The sequence below is a fragment of the Mugil cephalus genome, chromosome 1 (genome assembly GCF_022458985.1).
Source record: "Mugil cephalus isolate CIBA_MC_2020 chromosome 1, CIBA_Mcephalus_1.1, whole genome shotgun sequence".
Classification (NCBI taxonomy): Eukaryota; Metazoa; Chordata; class Actinopteri; order Mugiliformes; family Mugilidae; genus Mugil; species Mugil cephalus.
The window spans coordinates 40,526,100-40,541,079 of NC_061770.1; the positions used below are offsets into that span (position 1 = coordinate 40,526,100).

General features: G+C 42.0%; 2 protein-coding genes across 5 annotated transcripts; both read right to left on the reverse strand.

The window, feature by feature from the left end:
• Window positions 1-253: 253 nt before the first annotated feature.
• On the reverse strand, window positions 254-2,591 carry LOC125014509 (DNA damage-inducible transcript 4-like protein). The gene is made up of 3 exons (XM_047595629.1): window positions 2,452-2,591; window positions 2,086-2,242; window positions 254-1,702 (listed from the first exon to the last, which is right to left on the reverse strand). The coding sequence occupies exons 2-3, from the start codon at window positions 2,177-2,179 to the stop codon at window positions 1,212-1,214; spliced, it is 585 nt and encodes a 194-aa protein (XP_047451585.1). The 5' UTR covers window positions 2,180-2,242; window positions 2,452-2,591; the 3' UTR covers window positions 254-1,211.
• Window positions 2,592-6,222: 3,631 nt separating this feature from the next.
• On the reverse strand, window positions 6,223-14,444 carry LOC125020691 (mucin-1-like). Of its 4 annotated transcripts, none has more exons than XM_047606124.1 (12): window positions 13,660-14,444; window positions 10,909-11,052; window positions 10,730-10,834; window positions 10,419-10,481; window positions 10,241-10,303; window positions 10,118-10,138; window positions 9,869-9,934; window positions 9,701-9,745; window positions 8,592-8,690; window positions 8,468-8,492; window positions 8,301-8,383; window positions 6,223-7,265 (listed from the first exon to the last, which is right to left on the reverse strand). In XM_047606124.1, the coding sequence occupies exons 1-12, from the start codon at window positions 13,727-13,729 to the stop codon at window positions 7,252-7,254; spliced, it is 798 nt and encodes a 265-aa protein (XP_047462080.1). In that variant the 5' UTR covers window positions 13,730-14,444; the 3' UTR covers window positions 6,223-7,251. The 4 variants fall into 4 exon arrangements, with proteins under 4 accessions (XP_047462080.1, XP_047462098.1, XP_047462088.1 ...); XM_047606142.1 differs by having other exon boundaries at window positions 10,241-10,273; window positions 13,660-14,440; XM_047606132.1 differs by having other exon boundaries at window positions 9,869-9,928; window positions 13,660-14,429.
• Between the last annotated feature and the right edge of the window lie 536 nt (window positions 14,445-14,980).

A 14,980-nucleotide genomic window follows, 5' to 3' on the forward strand; every position in this document is an offset into this window, starting at 1 on the left:
GACCTCAGGCAGTCCGGAGCAAGCAGTAAACTAAATTCCTGTCATAGTAATGAGTGCCAAGCTCATAGAAACACATCACATTCTTGTCAAGGTCTTGTAGCGACTGTTGTTCGGTGTTAAAAGCCCACATTGTCCCCCTTCAGCAGGGTTGGCTGCAGCAAATTATACATGTTCTGAAGAATAATGAAGAAATAAAAATTATTCAGTCTCAACAAAAGAGCAACACACATGGAACAGAGTTCACAAGATGGAAGAATGTTTAAATCTTTTATTGTCCAATAGACAAGTCCTAGTTGTCTTCAACATTAATAAGTGCAAAAAACAGTAGGGAATTAAACAAAAAAAACCTTGAGTAATTTCTTTGAGAGTCCAAGTAAAAACGAATAAAGGCGTCTTCAATCCGGCGATCCGACCTTTTAGTATTTTAGAAAGGCGTCGAAAAGGTGCGTCTCAGGGGGTGGAGATATAAAAATGAAAACACAATAAAACCTCTGCTCTGAACATCATCACTGTGATCCGAGTGGAAAAAAAAAAAAAAAAAGAAAGTACATTTTTACGACATTTAAGGCATCCACAGTCTCCTAAGTGTGACGAGCCCACACCGCGACAGCAGCATCTTCACAAGACACGCAGTCTTAAAAAGACGAAAAAAACAAAACAAAAACATCCGCAGCCCTTAATACAGCAACACACAACTAGCTCCATATGGCCCCCAAAAGACTACGTTTTAGTCTCCTATTCAAGCCGCGGTGTGTTTACTGTTGCTGGACATTCAGTGTATCTGGAAACAGGCAGACGCATCAACAAAGTGGCTAGTGTCTTCAACAAAAGTGTACCCACAGTATGTCCCTCTCAAACACGTTGACGTGAACATCGTTTTACATTCTTCTGCAAAAAAAACGTACAATTTAAAACGACGCGAGCCGTAAACGCTCTCGTCAGACAAAAATCTGGAAAAATCGAATTTTGCCAATTTTTTTTTTTTTTTTAATAAAAAAAAATTTAAGAAACAATGAGCTCAAACCTAGAACTACCAGGTTTGCGTGTGCATAAGCTTTTAACCTCACATCCTACGCTGACAAGCTAATAGTCGAACAGACGAACTGTATTGTACAAAAAACACTGTAGAAAATCTGACACCACTCGAGGGTCATTTCAATTTGGGCAGATGTGCCTTCACCTACGGGAAACCCGATATCCCCCACCAGAGTTCAGCACTCCTCTACCACGGTACCAGCCGAGGAGGAGTACAGTTTCTTTTTGACGAGCCGGAAACCCGGGCTCAGTTTGAGCACGTGCCTGAAAGCCGGGGCGAAGCAGGTGCCCATGAACAGGAAGTCCCTCAGGCTGGGCCAGGCGGTGCCGTCCTGCTTGAACACAAGAGTCAGCTCGAACGTGGGCACCACGCTGGCGTCGTAGACGATGCGCTCCAGCTGCCTGCAGCCCTTCTCCAGCTCCAGGTGGACGTAGAGGACGCAGCCGCGCAGGCCGCAGGGCTCGCACGACGACAGCCGCAGGACCTCGCGGGCTATCCTCCGCGTCAGCTTCTCCGGCACCAGCACGGAGGAGCAGTGCAGCGTCGTCTTCTTGGCCCTCGAGAGGCAGTTCTCGAACATCTTGGCCAGCTGCTGACAGGTCCTGTCCTCGGAGGCGTCCGCGTTCCTCTGGGGCTCGGCCAAGCAGTGATCCCAGAAATCCAACTCTGGGAAAAACAATGAGAGTGGAACATTTTACACACCAGATTTCATATTTGGGACTAAACGTCAGCTGTATGCATGAAGCCAACGACAACTCGGCTTAAAAAACGCAGGAGTGATTGACGCCTCCTGTGTAGCTCTGTGCAACAATCGCTCAGCTGTGTGCAGAAAAAGGTTAGATTTGCCATTAGTCGCAGGCTGTTGTTGTGCAGGCAGGCTGATGGGATGACTTCATCCTCCACTGACTTCTCCCTCCACCCCTCCCTCCGCTGCTGCAGCCATGCACCAGGCAGGGATAAACAAGCACACCACACTTCCAAGTCTCCAGCAAAAACAGAAAAAAGAAACAAGAAAAGAAAAAAGTGCAGGAGAAAACAGGCACCTTTACCTTTTTCAATGCAGACACGGTCGCATCTTCTCTCGACCAGCTCCGAAATACACTCGCTGCTTTTGGTCTTCTTCAATGTGCTTGTGGCAACCATGGTGACCGTCTTCAGGTTCCCCCTTTGGAGTGGGCCGCTTTCCTGAGGCTTTGGAAAAGCTGCCTTTAAAAACAATGAAAAATAAATATTAAAAAAAAAACGAAGCAGCGTTAATTAACCAGTCGAAGAAAACAGCAAGTAAGTAGTTCAGAAACAAAATTAAATAACAATAATAATAAAAAAAAACGTTACTTCACGCCGCCCCCTCCACCTCAACTACTTTAACTGCTCACACCTAAGCTAGCAAACATTAGAAATGTTAAACCACTCACCTTAAATATATAACTTAGTGCAAAATAATTTAGTTTATATACAGTTTCTCATAAATAACGCGCCTCTTTCACCCTCACACACACACATTTAAACAACACAAACACATAGGCTGACTGTGCAGCAGGCGACAACTTCTGAGCAATATTTATACCTTCTTCCACTCAGCTGACCCGAGGGCTTGACCAATCAGAGCACGCCCCTCCACGCGGCCCCCCGGCTCGCCTCTGATTGGCTGAGAAACTGCGGGGTTGAAGGAAATAACCGGCCAATCGTCGGGCAGGACGCGCGTGTTGCTACGTGGACGAGGGAAAATGCTGACTGTAGAGGGAAGAGGGTCAAGTTAGGCTAACTTTGGGTCGTTTAATGCATTTTACGATGTATTTTAAGCCGTTTTCTGATGTTTTATTGTAAACACAGCTAGGAGAAATGATGTGTATCAGCTTTACTGATTTACTCATAAATATTTGCATGTTTTATAAGCCGAGTGAGATTTCATATTTCCATTATCTTTGATTAAAATCATAAAAGTTTTTGTTTATTCCAATTTCAACCGAGATTAGTTGAAACTAAGAGGTTAAATTTTGAACCGGAGCCGCCGGCAACACTCACAGCAGTGTTGGCATGGAAATATGAGGGAAAGACATAAAAAAAAATAAGTCACTTATTTTGACCCAAACAGCTTTATTTTTGGGGCAAACTCGCGCGCCAAGCAAAACAAAGTGAAGGATTAATGCTCTAAAATGGAATAGATGGCGGACGGATTCTATTCTGAGTGACGTTTGCTTCCCACAGGCATGCGATTCTGTGCAAAATAAGCACAACCTTTCCAGAAGAATGCGTAAACCATGCGTCTGTGGCATGCGGGGAAGGAGGAAGCGCTTTGACGACAGCCGTAATGTCTAATCTCGCTGTATTTGAATTCGTGCATTTGGCAGGTAAAAACACTGAGCGCAGTTGTTCAGCTCATCGGGGGGGTTATCTCTCATCGCTCTGTCTTAACAGACATTTTCTCCCAGTAACCAGATCTGTCCCTCTTGCCCCCAGCAGCTCTGCTGGTTAAAGGGTAATGGAATCCAGTGGGCGAAAAGAGAGACAGAGAAAGAAGAGAGAGTCACGAGTGGAGAACTAGATATCCCTCAGAAGAAAAAAGTCACATTCTTTGTACTTTATACTGTGGAAAGTACTGAATATGCAAGTTTTTTTTTTTTTCCCAAATGTGCAAATTCAAACACACTAATCTGAACATTTCAAAGAAAGATACGTGCATGGAATCCAATTTGGTTTGAGTTAGGTTTTGACCTCTTTGCTTAAGCCTCCTGGTTTCACAGAGAATTGCCATTTTGACCCAGAAGTCGACCCTTTTAACTGCCCAATAAAGACATTTCCGAGGCCATCCAGTGAAGCTGAAAATAACATCAGATCAGATGCGTTTACACCCTATAAAGTGCTAATCTGGAGTTGCACTGAAATGAGCTGCTGTGAAGGAATTTTAAAAAGCTGTTGTTGCAGACGCTGTGTCTGAAAGCTGCAAAGTAGTGTTCAGTTCAGATCTGTAGATGGTGCCATTATGCTTCGCAACAATGTGGGTTAACTGAGCAGGCCGGGTGAAAAAAAATAGCCACGACTGCATAAAAATCGCACATAAGCTGCACAACCGAGGCAATAAAACTGTGCAAGATGGATGTTAACCTTAGGGATAATGCAACAAGTTGTATTCATTTTATGTGCGGTGTTTCACTGGTGTGATGTCATTCCGGTAATAATAAAGGTTTTCAGTGTGCAGAATGGGAAAGTTAATCAGGGTTCAGACACAGATCATTTACTATCTCTGAACTCATAAAGATCAGGAGACGTGTCCACGCTATCAAACCATTACAACACGATGAAACGTCCGCTCCTGCACATAGCTGCCCCCTTTTTGTGCGGTTGTCACATTATTTTGCTACGTGCATCAAACATCTGCCGCGGCAAACACCACATAAGGAGCGCGAAGCCTCGGCCTTCGACCTTCGCTCCTGCTGCTTTATAATTTGCTCCAACTCCCGTTTCACTGAATGAAGCAAAAAGACATGACAGGTAGTGTTTCAGGTCACTAATCCACCACAGCTCAGATGATCCTTCTGTTATCTGCCGTAGAGACGGCCAGTATGCCGGGTTGGCACCGCTCCTCTTCCTCTGAAACGTGTTCCTCGTCGCAGCCTCCAAGACCCCCAAGAGGCTCCTGGCTTGGAGCTGCATGCCACCGACCAGGAAGGTGCTAGCCGCATGCTGGAGTGGGCGCGGTTTACATCTGAGTCGTGCTGGCCTTGCACACAGCTGGCTTGTCCATCATGAGAGGGGAAAAAAGAAAAAAGAAAAAGCAGGAAAGTGAAAAAAAAATGGTTCCCAGTTTTAGCATATTCAAATAAATCTTTCTTTTGTTAATGTGGCTGCTCTTTTTGAGACGCAAAAAGCACATCTTCACGTTTTCCTCTTCTATTAACAGAGGCATGTATCCAAAAAAGATTGCACAAATCACAAAACCCAAAGTATATTTTTTCAGGATTTTAATCGGATTGAATTTGCATCAGCAGTTGGTTTTCATGCACCTTGGATGTAATGATGTTTTATAGTTGGAGTAAGTATGAGCTCCTGTAGCTTTTTGGCACACACGAGCAGAACCTGGAAATAAAACGGACCAAAGGCCACTTAAGACCAATGGACTGTGACTGTATTTGACCAACATGAGAGCTCCGGTGACAGACAAACTGAAATTGTACCTAGTTAAGGGCTGAGAAGACTCTATAAATGCAGAGAATTTACAATAGCTACGCCTATTAATGTTTCAATTCAATTTTCAATTCACTCATTTCTTGACCTCCCTTATGATATGTGCCTCCAGCTCAGAGATCTCCATACTTATCAATCAAGGCTCGAATGGACTGAAATCTAAGGACGGCATTTATGTTTCTTGGTTTTTCTGTCAGTCATCGTCACATACACTCAGAAATGAGAAGGGAAAATGAAGAAGGAGAGACTAAACGCCGCGACTCGGCCGGAGAAGAAGAAGGCCTGCCATGAAATCCAGGCCAGACCACAGCTGGTGAGGCATTACAGTTGCGCGAGGTGGGCCTTCTGCCAGCCTGCTCGCTGCGGCTTTGATGGAAAGGCGCCCAACGCCGAAGCCGTTAGCCGGTCTCAGCTTGCAAAGGCCCAGATAGAGGCAGAGCCTCGTAACACCGATCAACTCAAAATGGAGGTTCTGATCTCGGATGACTGTTACGAAACATGATTTGTTCCATCGCAAAAACCCTCCAGGTGACGCTGACGTCGACTTATTTGTTCTGAACTGCAGGAACGTTATGTTATGAGTGCCCACAGGGACACTAAGTGAGAATTTTACTCAGGCCGCTAATATCTCACTGGGTTGTCAACAACCTCATGAAACCTCTCTGTAATAAACACCGGCCTGTGAGGTGGAGCTGGACGTGTCAGTCTTGAGTTGACTGTCTGCTCCCTCTAGTGGCAAATCGCTCAACTGACTCACAACTCGGGCGTCAAAGATGACAAACGTGGCAGATATTTCATCATGTAAGCTGGGTGAACCGCTGAAGCTGCAATGTAAGAATACCTACTAATAATATATATTATGCAACTGTGAATATTGCTCTTCCCTGTAGCGAGTCATTTGTCACATAGATGTTTGCTGTAAATAATAAAACACTGTGGTATTAGATTATTTTGCACTTGTCGCATGCTTTTCAAAATGAAAACTTCATTCACACAACAAATCCGTTTTCAAGTGATTTATTGGCCAAACAGAGGTTGACAATATGAATTCCAGCCATGAGGCATGAAGCAGTCCCAGTGAGCTTAAATACAGTCCTCCGCATCCAACCGGCTTACTCGTGCTGAATGTTATGGTTACAGAAAAATGAAAATCTTAAAACCTTCTTCGTTTTTTTGCACAACACTGACAGTATCTTCCTGGTGAAAGTACTGTCTGGCAAAGGTGAGATTGTAAAGAATTTAAAATATAACTAAAAAAAAAAAAAAACACACACAAAAAAATCACAGGTAAATAAATGACTGGTAACAACACAACGACAAACCATGATTACACAGCAAAGAAATGAACAGCGATTTATTACATCTACAAATGTGTGATTGAACTGAGGTCAGTGCATTGCAGAGAACACATGTTCGCATCCCAACATGTGGGCGGAAGTTAATGGCGCAGTGTCACTCGGGCTCTACGTCAAATGAAGGTTACACAGCTAATAAACCGTCATTATCATCATATTCCACGGGGAGCAAGCGTTAATTCTAGAGAGCTTTGAGTTCTCCACGGTAAAAAAAAACCCTACACCCTACTTAATAAAACTACTTTCACAAAATGTTTTACTAAATTAAAAAACTGCTGATGACAATCGAGCTGCGTGCAGAAACGACCGGGGTCCAAGCGGAGGGAAATGATTTAATTCTTAGTTTATTATCCAAGTGAGTTTGGAGAGGACTCGCCCAACCACCCACCAGTTTCTAGTGAGCTGACCAAAACAGGAAGATGTCCTAAAATCTTCAAGAAAAAGCGGAAAACAAAACAATCAACAGCGATTTGAAAGGTTAAACTGTTTCTACATGTTAGGATTTTTTTTTTTTTTTTTTTTTTTTGATAAGGGGGAAAATGGGAATAAGTACACTGAGAACAAAAGGGTTTCTGTAGCTTCGCTGCATGGACCCCTTAAACGGTTCCTTCAGACCATCAGTGCGTGGGAGACTATCCACTCGCTGATCGTGATGTTGCTGCCCTTCTTTGTCCTTTATCTCTCAGCAGCTGAAACATAACATAACAACAGGTGGAGTTAGGGAAATGACACAAACCCAAGACATGAGTCCTCGTCCTCGTTTGAGGACAATGGGACTTCATTCATGCAATTCTGTTTTTTCTCAGCCATGTTCAGGTATTAAAACAAACTGTTTTATATTTTGTTTAACATCTTGTCACACATGTGGTGACTATATTATGATATAAGTAGTGAAATAATCCCAGAGTCCACATATGTGGACATTGTTTTTTTTTTTTGTTTGTTTGTTTTTTTTACAAAAACTACTACTTCCTGTTGAAAGATGATGCTTAGTTTTTACTGATCCCAAATGCCATGGAAAAATTAAAAATGTATACAAACCAAAGCTCGGGTCTCAGGAGGTTAAAAAGATCCATTGAGCCTTGGGAGCATTCATTTTTAAGGTTTTATCTTCATGGTGCGGGGGCATGTGAGATATTTTACTGTCGCAATCCAAAGAAATCCAACAGTCTGTAAACACTTTCTGCCATAGCAAAATTCCTAAGGCCTGATTCAACTTCCCTACGTAGCCCAAAGCTAAGGCCTCCAGGCCTGATTGTGTGATGGAAGGAAGGCTGTTTTTTTATTTTTTATTTACTTATTTTTTTGCATAGACGGAGTTAAACGGCTCTTAATGTGTGTGTGAAAACGATGTTCGACACATGCGCAGCCGCATGAACACAACCAGCTTCACACACGCCTCCAGCGTCTGGGCCGCGCTGACATTTACTGGCTGCACAATAGCCCCTGTCCAAAATAATCTGTGTTTATGTCAGGAAGTCCCTATCTTTCAAGCCCTGCTGCTTGTTTGAGGGCGGGGGTGCGAAATCACAGGAAACACCTTCTGTTGCCGAGCGAAGCCCCAAAAGCCCATATGGCACAATGAGATATTAAAAGCCTGTGACTTCCCTGGAATAATTGCAGATTTGAGTCTGGAGAAACGGCCTCAGCAAGTGATGGAGGAATGCACAAACAGAAGGAACTTGGAAGGAAGTGTCGCAGGAAATAGAGGAGAGGCTGCTCACCATTTTCTTCTCCGCCTGAGGACTTCACCCCGAGGAGCATGACGCCATCCTTGGTGCTTTCGGGTCTGTTCTGGAAAGATGCGCTGCGGAGGGTTAAAGAGACGAAGGGATGAGTGATTTGCTTCATCACACGCCTTTTCAAGCACGAGCCATCCATCAAAACTTACTTCTCAGTTCCAGTGTCAATGGTTTCTGTTGAAGATGAGACAAAGAGATGAAATTTGTATATTATCAAATTATCCGTGATGATAATTATGCCAGAGTTCAAGTGTATGATACACATGCGTATACCTGTGTGATCGTGGATTTTCTTGCATCTGAAGTGACAGACAGTGGCGATAACGGCTCCGACTACGAGGACAGGCACCACAAGCCACCACAGTGGCTTGTCTAAGGGTAAAAAATAACAGAAAGACAGGGTCATCAGTGTCCATATAGTTTGACCTTGTTTTCTGTGGCATATTAATGTGTAACTGAATGGCAGACCACTAATGTAGCAGTTGCAGCACCAGTCTGGTTATTGTACTGATTACTTCATTGACTGATGTCAATGGTCAGATCAGGATGAAAACTGGAAGGATTAAAGGTTTTGTAGTTGCATTGTGGAAGATGCGACAGTAACTGTAGCTACATGACCGTAAGGTGATCATTTGACAACCCGGGTCCAAACCTATGTATCTAAGAAAGTGGAAGGATTGCCATCTAAGGTTTCTGTTTACACCTAGGTGATAAAGCTTTTAATCTGGTGTATATTCCCAGAAGACTTCACTTTATATTTAATGCTAACTCACAAATTAGCATCGTAAATCTGGAGAGCGGAACTCTTGCACATCATTAGCCTAATAGCATAATTACCTAGGTCATTTTTTGAATAACTGTTACCATATCAATTAAAATTTCAATGTGCTCCCTAAAAATTGTGTTGTTTTTTTCTTGTTTTCTGAAAAAGTTCAAATATAACTTCAAATATACCTTTTTCTTATTATTGTTGAAAATGATGCTAGCGATATGAATGAATTTCAGCCCCATTCAAGCCTTAAAACTCCCGAGACCCTGTGTCCTCAAATGGAGACATTAGGTTTCAGGTTTTATTGCAAAAAAATATTCTGCTTCATTTAAACTCGTTGTCGTTGTTGGAGGACACTAAAAACATGATGGCAGGCATTTCATCGGATTCGTTTTTCAGGTGACCACAGGACAAAAGTGGACAAGAAACAAAACCCCGGTTAAAACGACGTTTCTTTTCTTTCCGGAGTGAGTGCGCCCACGACAGCATTGTTTATGTAATTTCTATCACCACCAGAAGGGGGAGATAAATATTCTACCATGCAGCTTTAAACTATGCTAAGAAGCATCAGCACAGGAGTATTATCTACAGAGTACAGTTGAGTGTAAATTACCTGATTTGAGAGGGGAAGTTTCCTGATCACTGCCCTTCTGAGAACCTTTCAACACAATGCGTTTTGATTAGCTTCCACCCTCTTGTGAACAGTAAAGTCAAAATCGAGTCATGCTTCTCATGCAGGATGATTATATAAAGTACAATAGTACTATATGCTGTAACTTACCAGCATCTTCAGCCTGTCCTTTGTCAGGATGAGTATTCCCCGGAAGACGAGCGATATCACCTGATAATATCATGTGGAAACATATTAGTCAGTTAATTCCACAAAAAGTTTCAAATAGATAAATAGATTATGTTGCACTTCAAAATATATCGAGGTTTGATGTGGATGTGTGAAGTTGGTTCACATTAATGCACAAGTATAAACATTAACATAGGACATAAACCATGTGTAAATACAAAAGAATTGTACCAGCTGGAGAAGTAGTCATATCTGTGGAGAACAGAGATTAATGTGACTTAATAAGATTTTATTTTGACCATGTGACATAATTTTGAGAATATAACTAAAGCAGGCGTGGATTTTTATACATACTTGTCTTTCCGGGGCTTTCGGTGTTGTTGTGTCCTAACAGTTCAAACAGGGTTGTTAATGTAGCTGCCATTTCAAAAAGATTACATACAGCCTGGTCACGTGTTGCTCTTGAACTAAAATTCACCAGTAAACTGAATCAAATCATGCAATGCTCGCTATGGATGGCGTGCCGTCTTACCTTGAGTTTCACCTATTGTCTTGTTCACACCAGTTTGGTTTCCTTGAGAGGGAGTGGTTGTGTCTAGGACGACATACAACTAATGTCAAACACAACCATGTTGCTGTTTGGTTATTTCAGTAAATAACTCTGTGAGTGACTTCAGACACAAGTAATGTTGGCGCTCATTGAAACGCTCATTAACATGATCTTTTTACCACAGCTTGCATACTAAATACACCTTAAATCTTGACGTCCAGCCATGACGCTTCAACAAACCAATTCTGTAAATTAATAAACAATAAATTTGTACGAAATGTAACTTTCCTTACCAGGTTTGTTAGTTGGGGTTGACTGATTCACGGCATCCGTATGTCCCAATGCCTTCGAAGTACTGCTCGGACTTGTGTTTGGAATCGCAGATGTGTTTACAGAAACTACAAAACTTTACACATTAGAGCCAGAAAACTGCATGCAACACAACTGAAAGCTAATTTGTGAGCACACTCACCGGCAGGACTTCTGTTTGTCGCTGGTGCTGTATTTGGCGTTGGCGGTGCCGGTGGCGTTGGCGTTTGCCCCGCTTTTGGTGACAGCGCCGCTGTTGTTGTTGCTGCTGTTGTTGCTGCTGTTGTTGCTGCTGTTGTTGGTGTTTCTGTTTGTGATATACAGAAATACAGTTAATCAGACATGCAGAATCAGAACTGAACTTGGCTCATGTTTCTGCAGTATCAAAATGGACACTTTGCTTTCTGGCATTCAATTCGCAACACTTGTGAGCTCTTTGTCACAACAATGACAAAGTTTCCTTCAAATTGTTGAGTCACTTTTTGTTATATGTTTGAATTGTTCAGAAAAAGTGGAGATAAGTTAATTTATTTTATTTCATTCCTCAGGATAAATAAAGTATCTAATCTAATCTAATCTAATCTAATCTAATCTAATCTAATCTAATCTGTCATTTCCACCTAATATGCCTGCTAGGGAGTCACCATTTTAAAGTAACTCTGCTAGTTTGAGCTACTTTTCTACTTCCATAACATTCTCCTTCACTGTCACTATCAGAACAACCAACCCCTTAACGTCACAGGCCACAGTACGCTGTATTTTTGCCTTATATGCTAACATTTGTCAATCGTGTCATCTATTGTAGAGGCAGAACGCTTCATTTCCCCTTTAAGTTCTCTGGTCATTAGCTAATCTGGTAACTTTGATGGTTTCTCCAAGGCAACAGTTGCCTAGCTGAGGCTAGAAGCCACAAGGTTAACAATTTAGCAAGCAAACAGCTGACTAACGTAACGTAGAAGCAAATGTGTAATAAAAGAGTCTTTTGATAACATCAACATTTTAATCAAACATATTACAAAATTACAAGGAAAATTACCAAAGTAATGAGGGCACTGTTCATAGGAACTTTTCTAAAGAAGAAGCATAGAGTTAGCTGGTTTGGTTAGCTTAGCACAGACAGAGAAAAACATGTAGCTCTGTCTGAAGCTAACAAAACCTGATGCTAGCAAGTACAAAGTGTAAAAAGAGCAAAATTTGATGTTTTGTGCTGTTCAGTTTTTGTGCTATGCTAACCAGCTACCGGCTGGTAGCCACCCTTCTTGGGAATGTTCGGGGAGGTCCTCGTTAATGAGCTGTGCTGTTTTTGGTTGGAAAAAAAAATAGGCGGTAAGTCAGTATATTGTAACTTAATTGCGTGGTTTTACAATATGTCGGAGGAAAATGTAGAAAACAGGCCTATAGTTCTGAAATGTACTTCAACAGTTTTATTGTTCTGATGCTAACATTTCTTTGTTACGTCTGACATCTCGTTTTTTTATCAAGATTTCCTTCAGCACAACTGTGTCCTGGCTGTGTCCTGGCTCCACATCCTCACCGTCTGAGGTCACAACGAAATATTTAGAACTAATGACACATACATCACAATCAGTTTGTCTATGTGAAACATTTCCTCTGATAGCTGGTCTATTTTAAGCTGTGTATTTGCATAATTCCTGTTTGGCTTTGCTTTAAAAAAGTAGCGTCTGAGACAAAGACCTCACTCCAAGTGTCAGACAAATAGTCAAGACAGAGGTGGAGGTTGAAACACGTCGAGGTGGATATCCTCTGCTCGAAGTACCGCAGCCGTGTGAAGCTGCATCCTGCCCCGGACACACAATTGTTGATCCCTTGACCTGCGGCAGTCTTCCTGACATTTCATTAAACATATTTCATTGTTGATCGGTTGCCACAGGGCCGATCTGCAGGTTTCAGGGGTCACCATACGCAGGGTTGTCAGAAGACTTTGTCCCATCTAAAGCCCTTTTAGTTGTTTACTGTTTGGAGCATGTGGTCCTCTAAGACAAATTTAAGATTTCAGTCAAATCTAGTGAAAATCAACTAGTCCATTCTTAGGCCGCAAGTGACTAATGCAAATGTCAACCTTGTTCTTCTGTTGTTTGTATACGAGTTCGAGTCACCTTACATAATCAATCTTTTAATTCATTTAAACTTGTGCTTAAATTTGAGGAAATGAATGCAATGAATCAAGAAAATGTTTTGTTTTGATTTGATTTGATTTGATTTGTCAGTGTCTGCACGACTTTGTTCGCCTCAAAAAGAAGGAGGCCTGGGCGAGGGCGTTTCCTCCAGATGTTTACCTCAGCTTTGTTGCCAGCCGGAACGTTTTGGTCTCAAGACAATAATCTGTTGTCTCTGTGAGAGAGGGGGCAGCTCGTTTCCCACAGGCTATCTGCTGCCTGATCACCTATCTGCCCAGCGCACAACACTTAAAAGTCCTTCTGGTTCGGCTCAAGGAAAAACAAACCACTTCTTTTTCCCATTCCTTCAACCAGGAGACGCTCATCCAGAATCTTTGATTTCCTCTTGAAATTAAAATTGTACTTAAATAAAAAAACAACCACACAAGAAATGCAATCCCCATAGCTTATCTGGAAGAACGGAAATACGCTGTGAGTTGATGCCTCTGAGGTTCAAAGTGTGAGTATATCTGGAAACAATTCTGTGATCTTTATCATTGCACATACCAAAACTAAACTAAATTACATGGGGAAAAAACACTTGGGAAAAGATGCAAGATCATCAGCTGCACACGTGGAAAGAGATGGATGTCATTTCTCACATCAGGGGAAGCAATCAAATGAATAGAAAATCTGGCAAAATCAACTAATTGAGCTTGAATTGATTTTGTTTTGGTTTAAAGTGAAGAAATTTTCACCAACAGGGCAAAGTTGCAGCTGGAAGCATCCCACCCTACCTGCTTGGAGGACGTGGACAGACGCAAGCTGGAGGACGAGGACGAGGACGAGAACCCTGACGGACTTCATGGTGATCCGGCGGCCGTGGACCCCTCTGACTTCTCCCACAGGCGAGACGAACTGAGTGTCCAGAGGAAAAGGTGTCCGAGCCTGAGGACTCCGCTGCTGATGCTTATGTCGCCGCTTCCTTTAGATAAAGAAGGGGAGGAAGTGCACTGGCTTCCCTTTTAAAGTGGGTGGACGCAGAGACAAGGCAGCCAGTTGGTGGATGGGACAATAATCTCGGTTCTAAATGATGTCTTTTTAAAAGCAAAGGCAACTCCCTCCGCTTATTTTTGTTTTCCTGACAATGCTGCCACTACTTGTCAGTACTAACCCTAACACTAACCCTGTTAGTAGGAGACTTGCTGAGCCTGATTGAGTGATGAAGTGTGGGGTAAATATTTAAGAAAAGCTGCGGCACTTCACAGACTACATCCCTTTCATGGAAACTAAGAAAGATACAATCATCCAGTAGCAGCTTGTTTTGCTAAATACTGACTGGAACAGATGACAAAGACTTATCAGCCCAAGGGAGCCGCTCAAATACCAGGCGTGACGTCTCACTATTCTTCACTGTTTATGTAACAATGCCTTCAGAAAGTACTGAGGCTCAGTCTCATTTCTACTACAGAATAAACACAGCTGACTAGGATGTTATTTTTGGACCAAAAACACATTTTCTTACTTCTCAACTAAGGGCTGCAAGAATTTGCATTGCGCGTCTTCATTTTCACCATTTAGTGTCAGTCTGACAACAAACTCGCTGCTCCTCACGTTATGTCCCTGAAGCTATAAACCATAGCTGCTGTTTTTTTTGGCCCTCCCCAAAAAAAACAGGATGTCGGAGTTTACTTCCTTTCATTCCAGCATTGTGTTTGATTTCAGGCAAACAAGACCCAAACAAAAAAAGACAAGAAAGAACGGCACGAAATAAGACAATGCTGGATTTTTATTTAAATTTAAAAAATAAAAATTTTGTTTATTTCTAACTACTCAGAAATTTATTTTTTCTTTTTTTGGATAGTAAATATAAGATCTTTAAATATAATTGAGTAAGATCTAATAACAGGTTATTTATCGTGGTCATGTGACTTGTTTTCTTCTTCTTCTCTTTAAATAATAAACGCATTTTAATCCACATATATACACAGTACATAGATTCCTATATATATTCCTTCATGGTTAAGAAAGCTGTTTATGTTTGTGCAATCTTGGCTTTGCCTCCTGAGTTCTTTCAAAGAAGTCACCCAGGCTGATTAAGAGGAAACACCTTTGTTG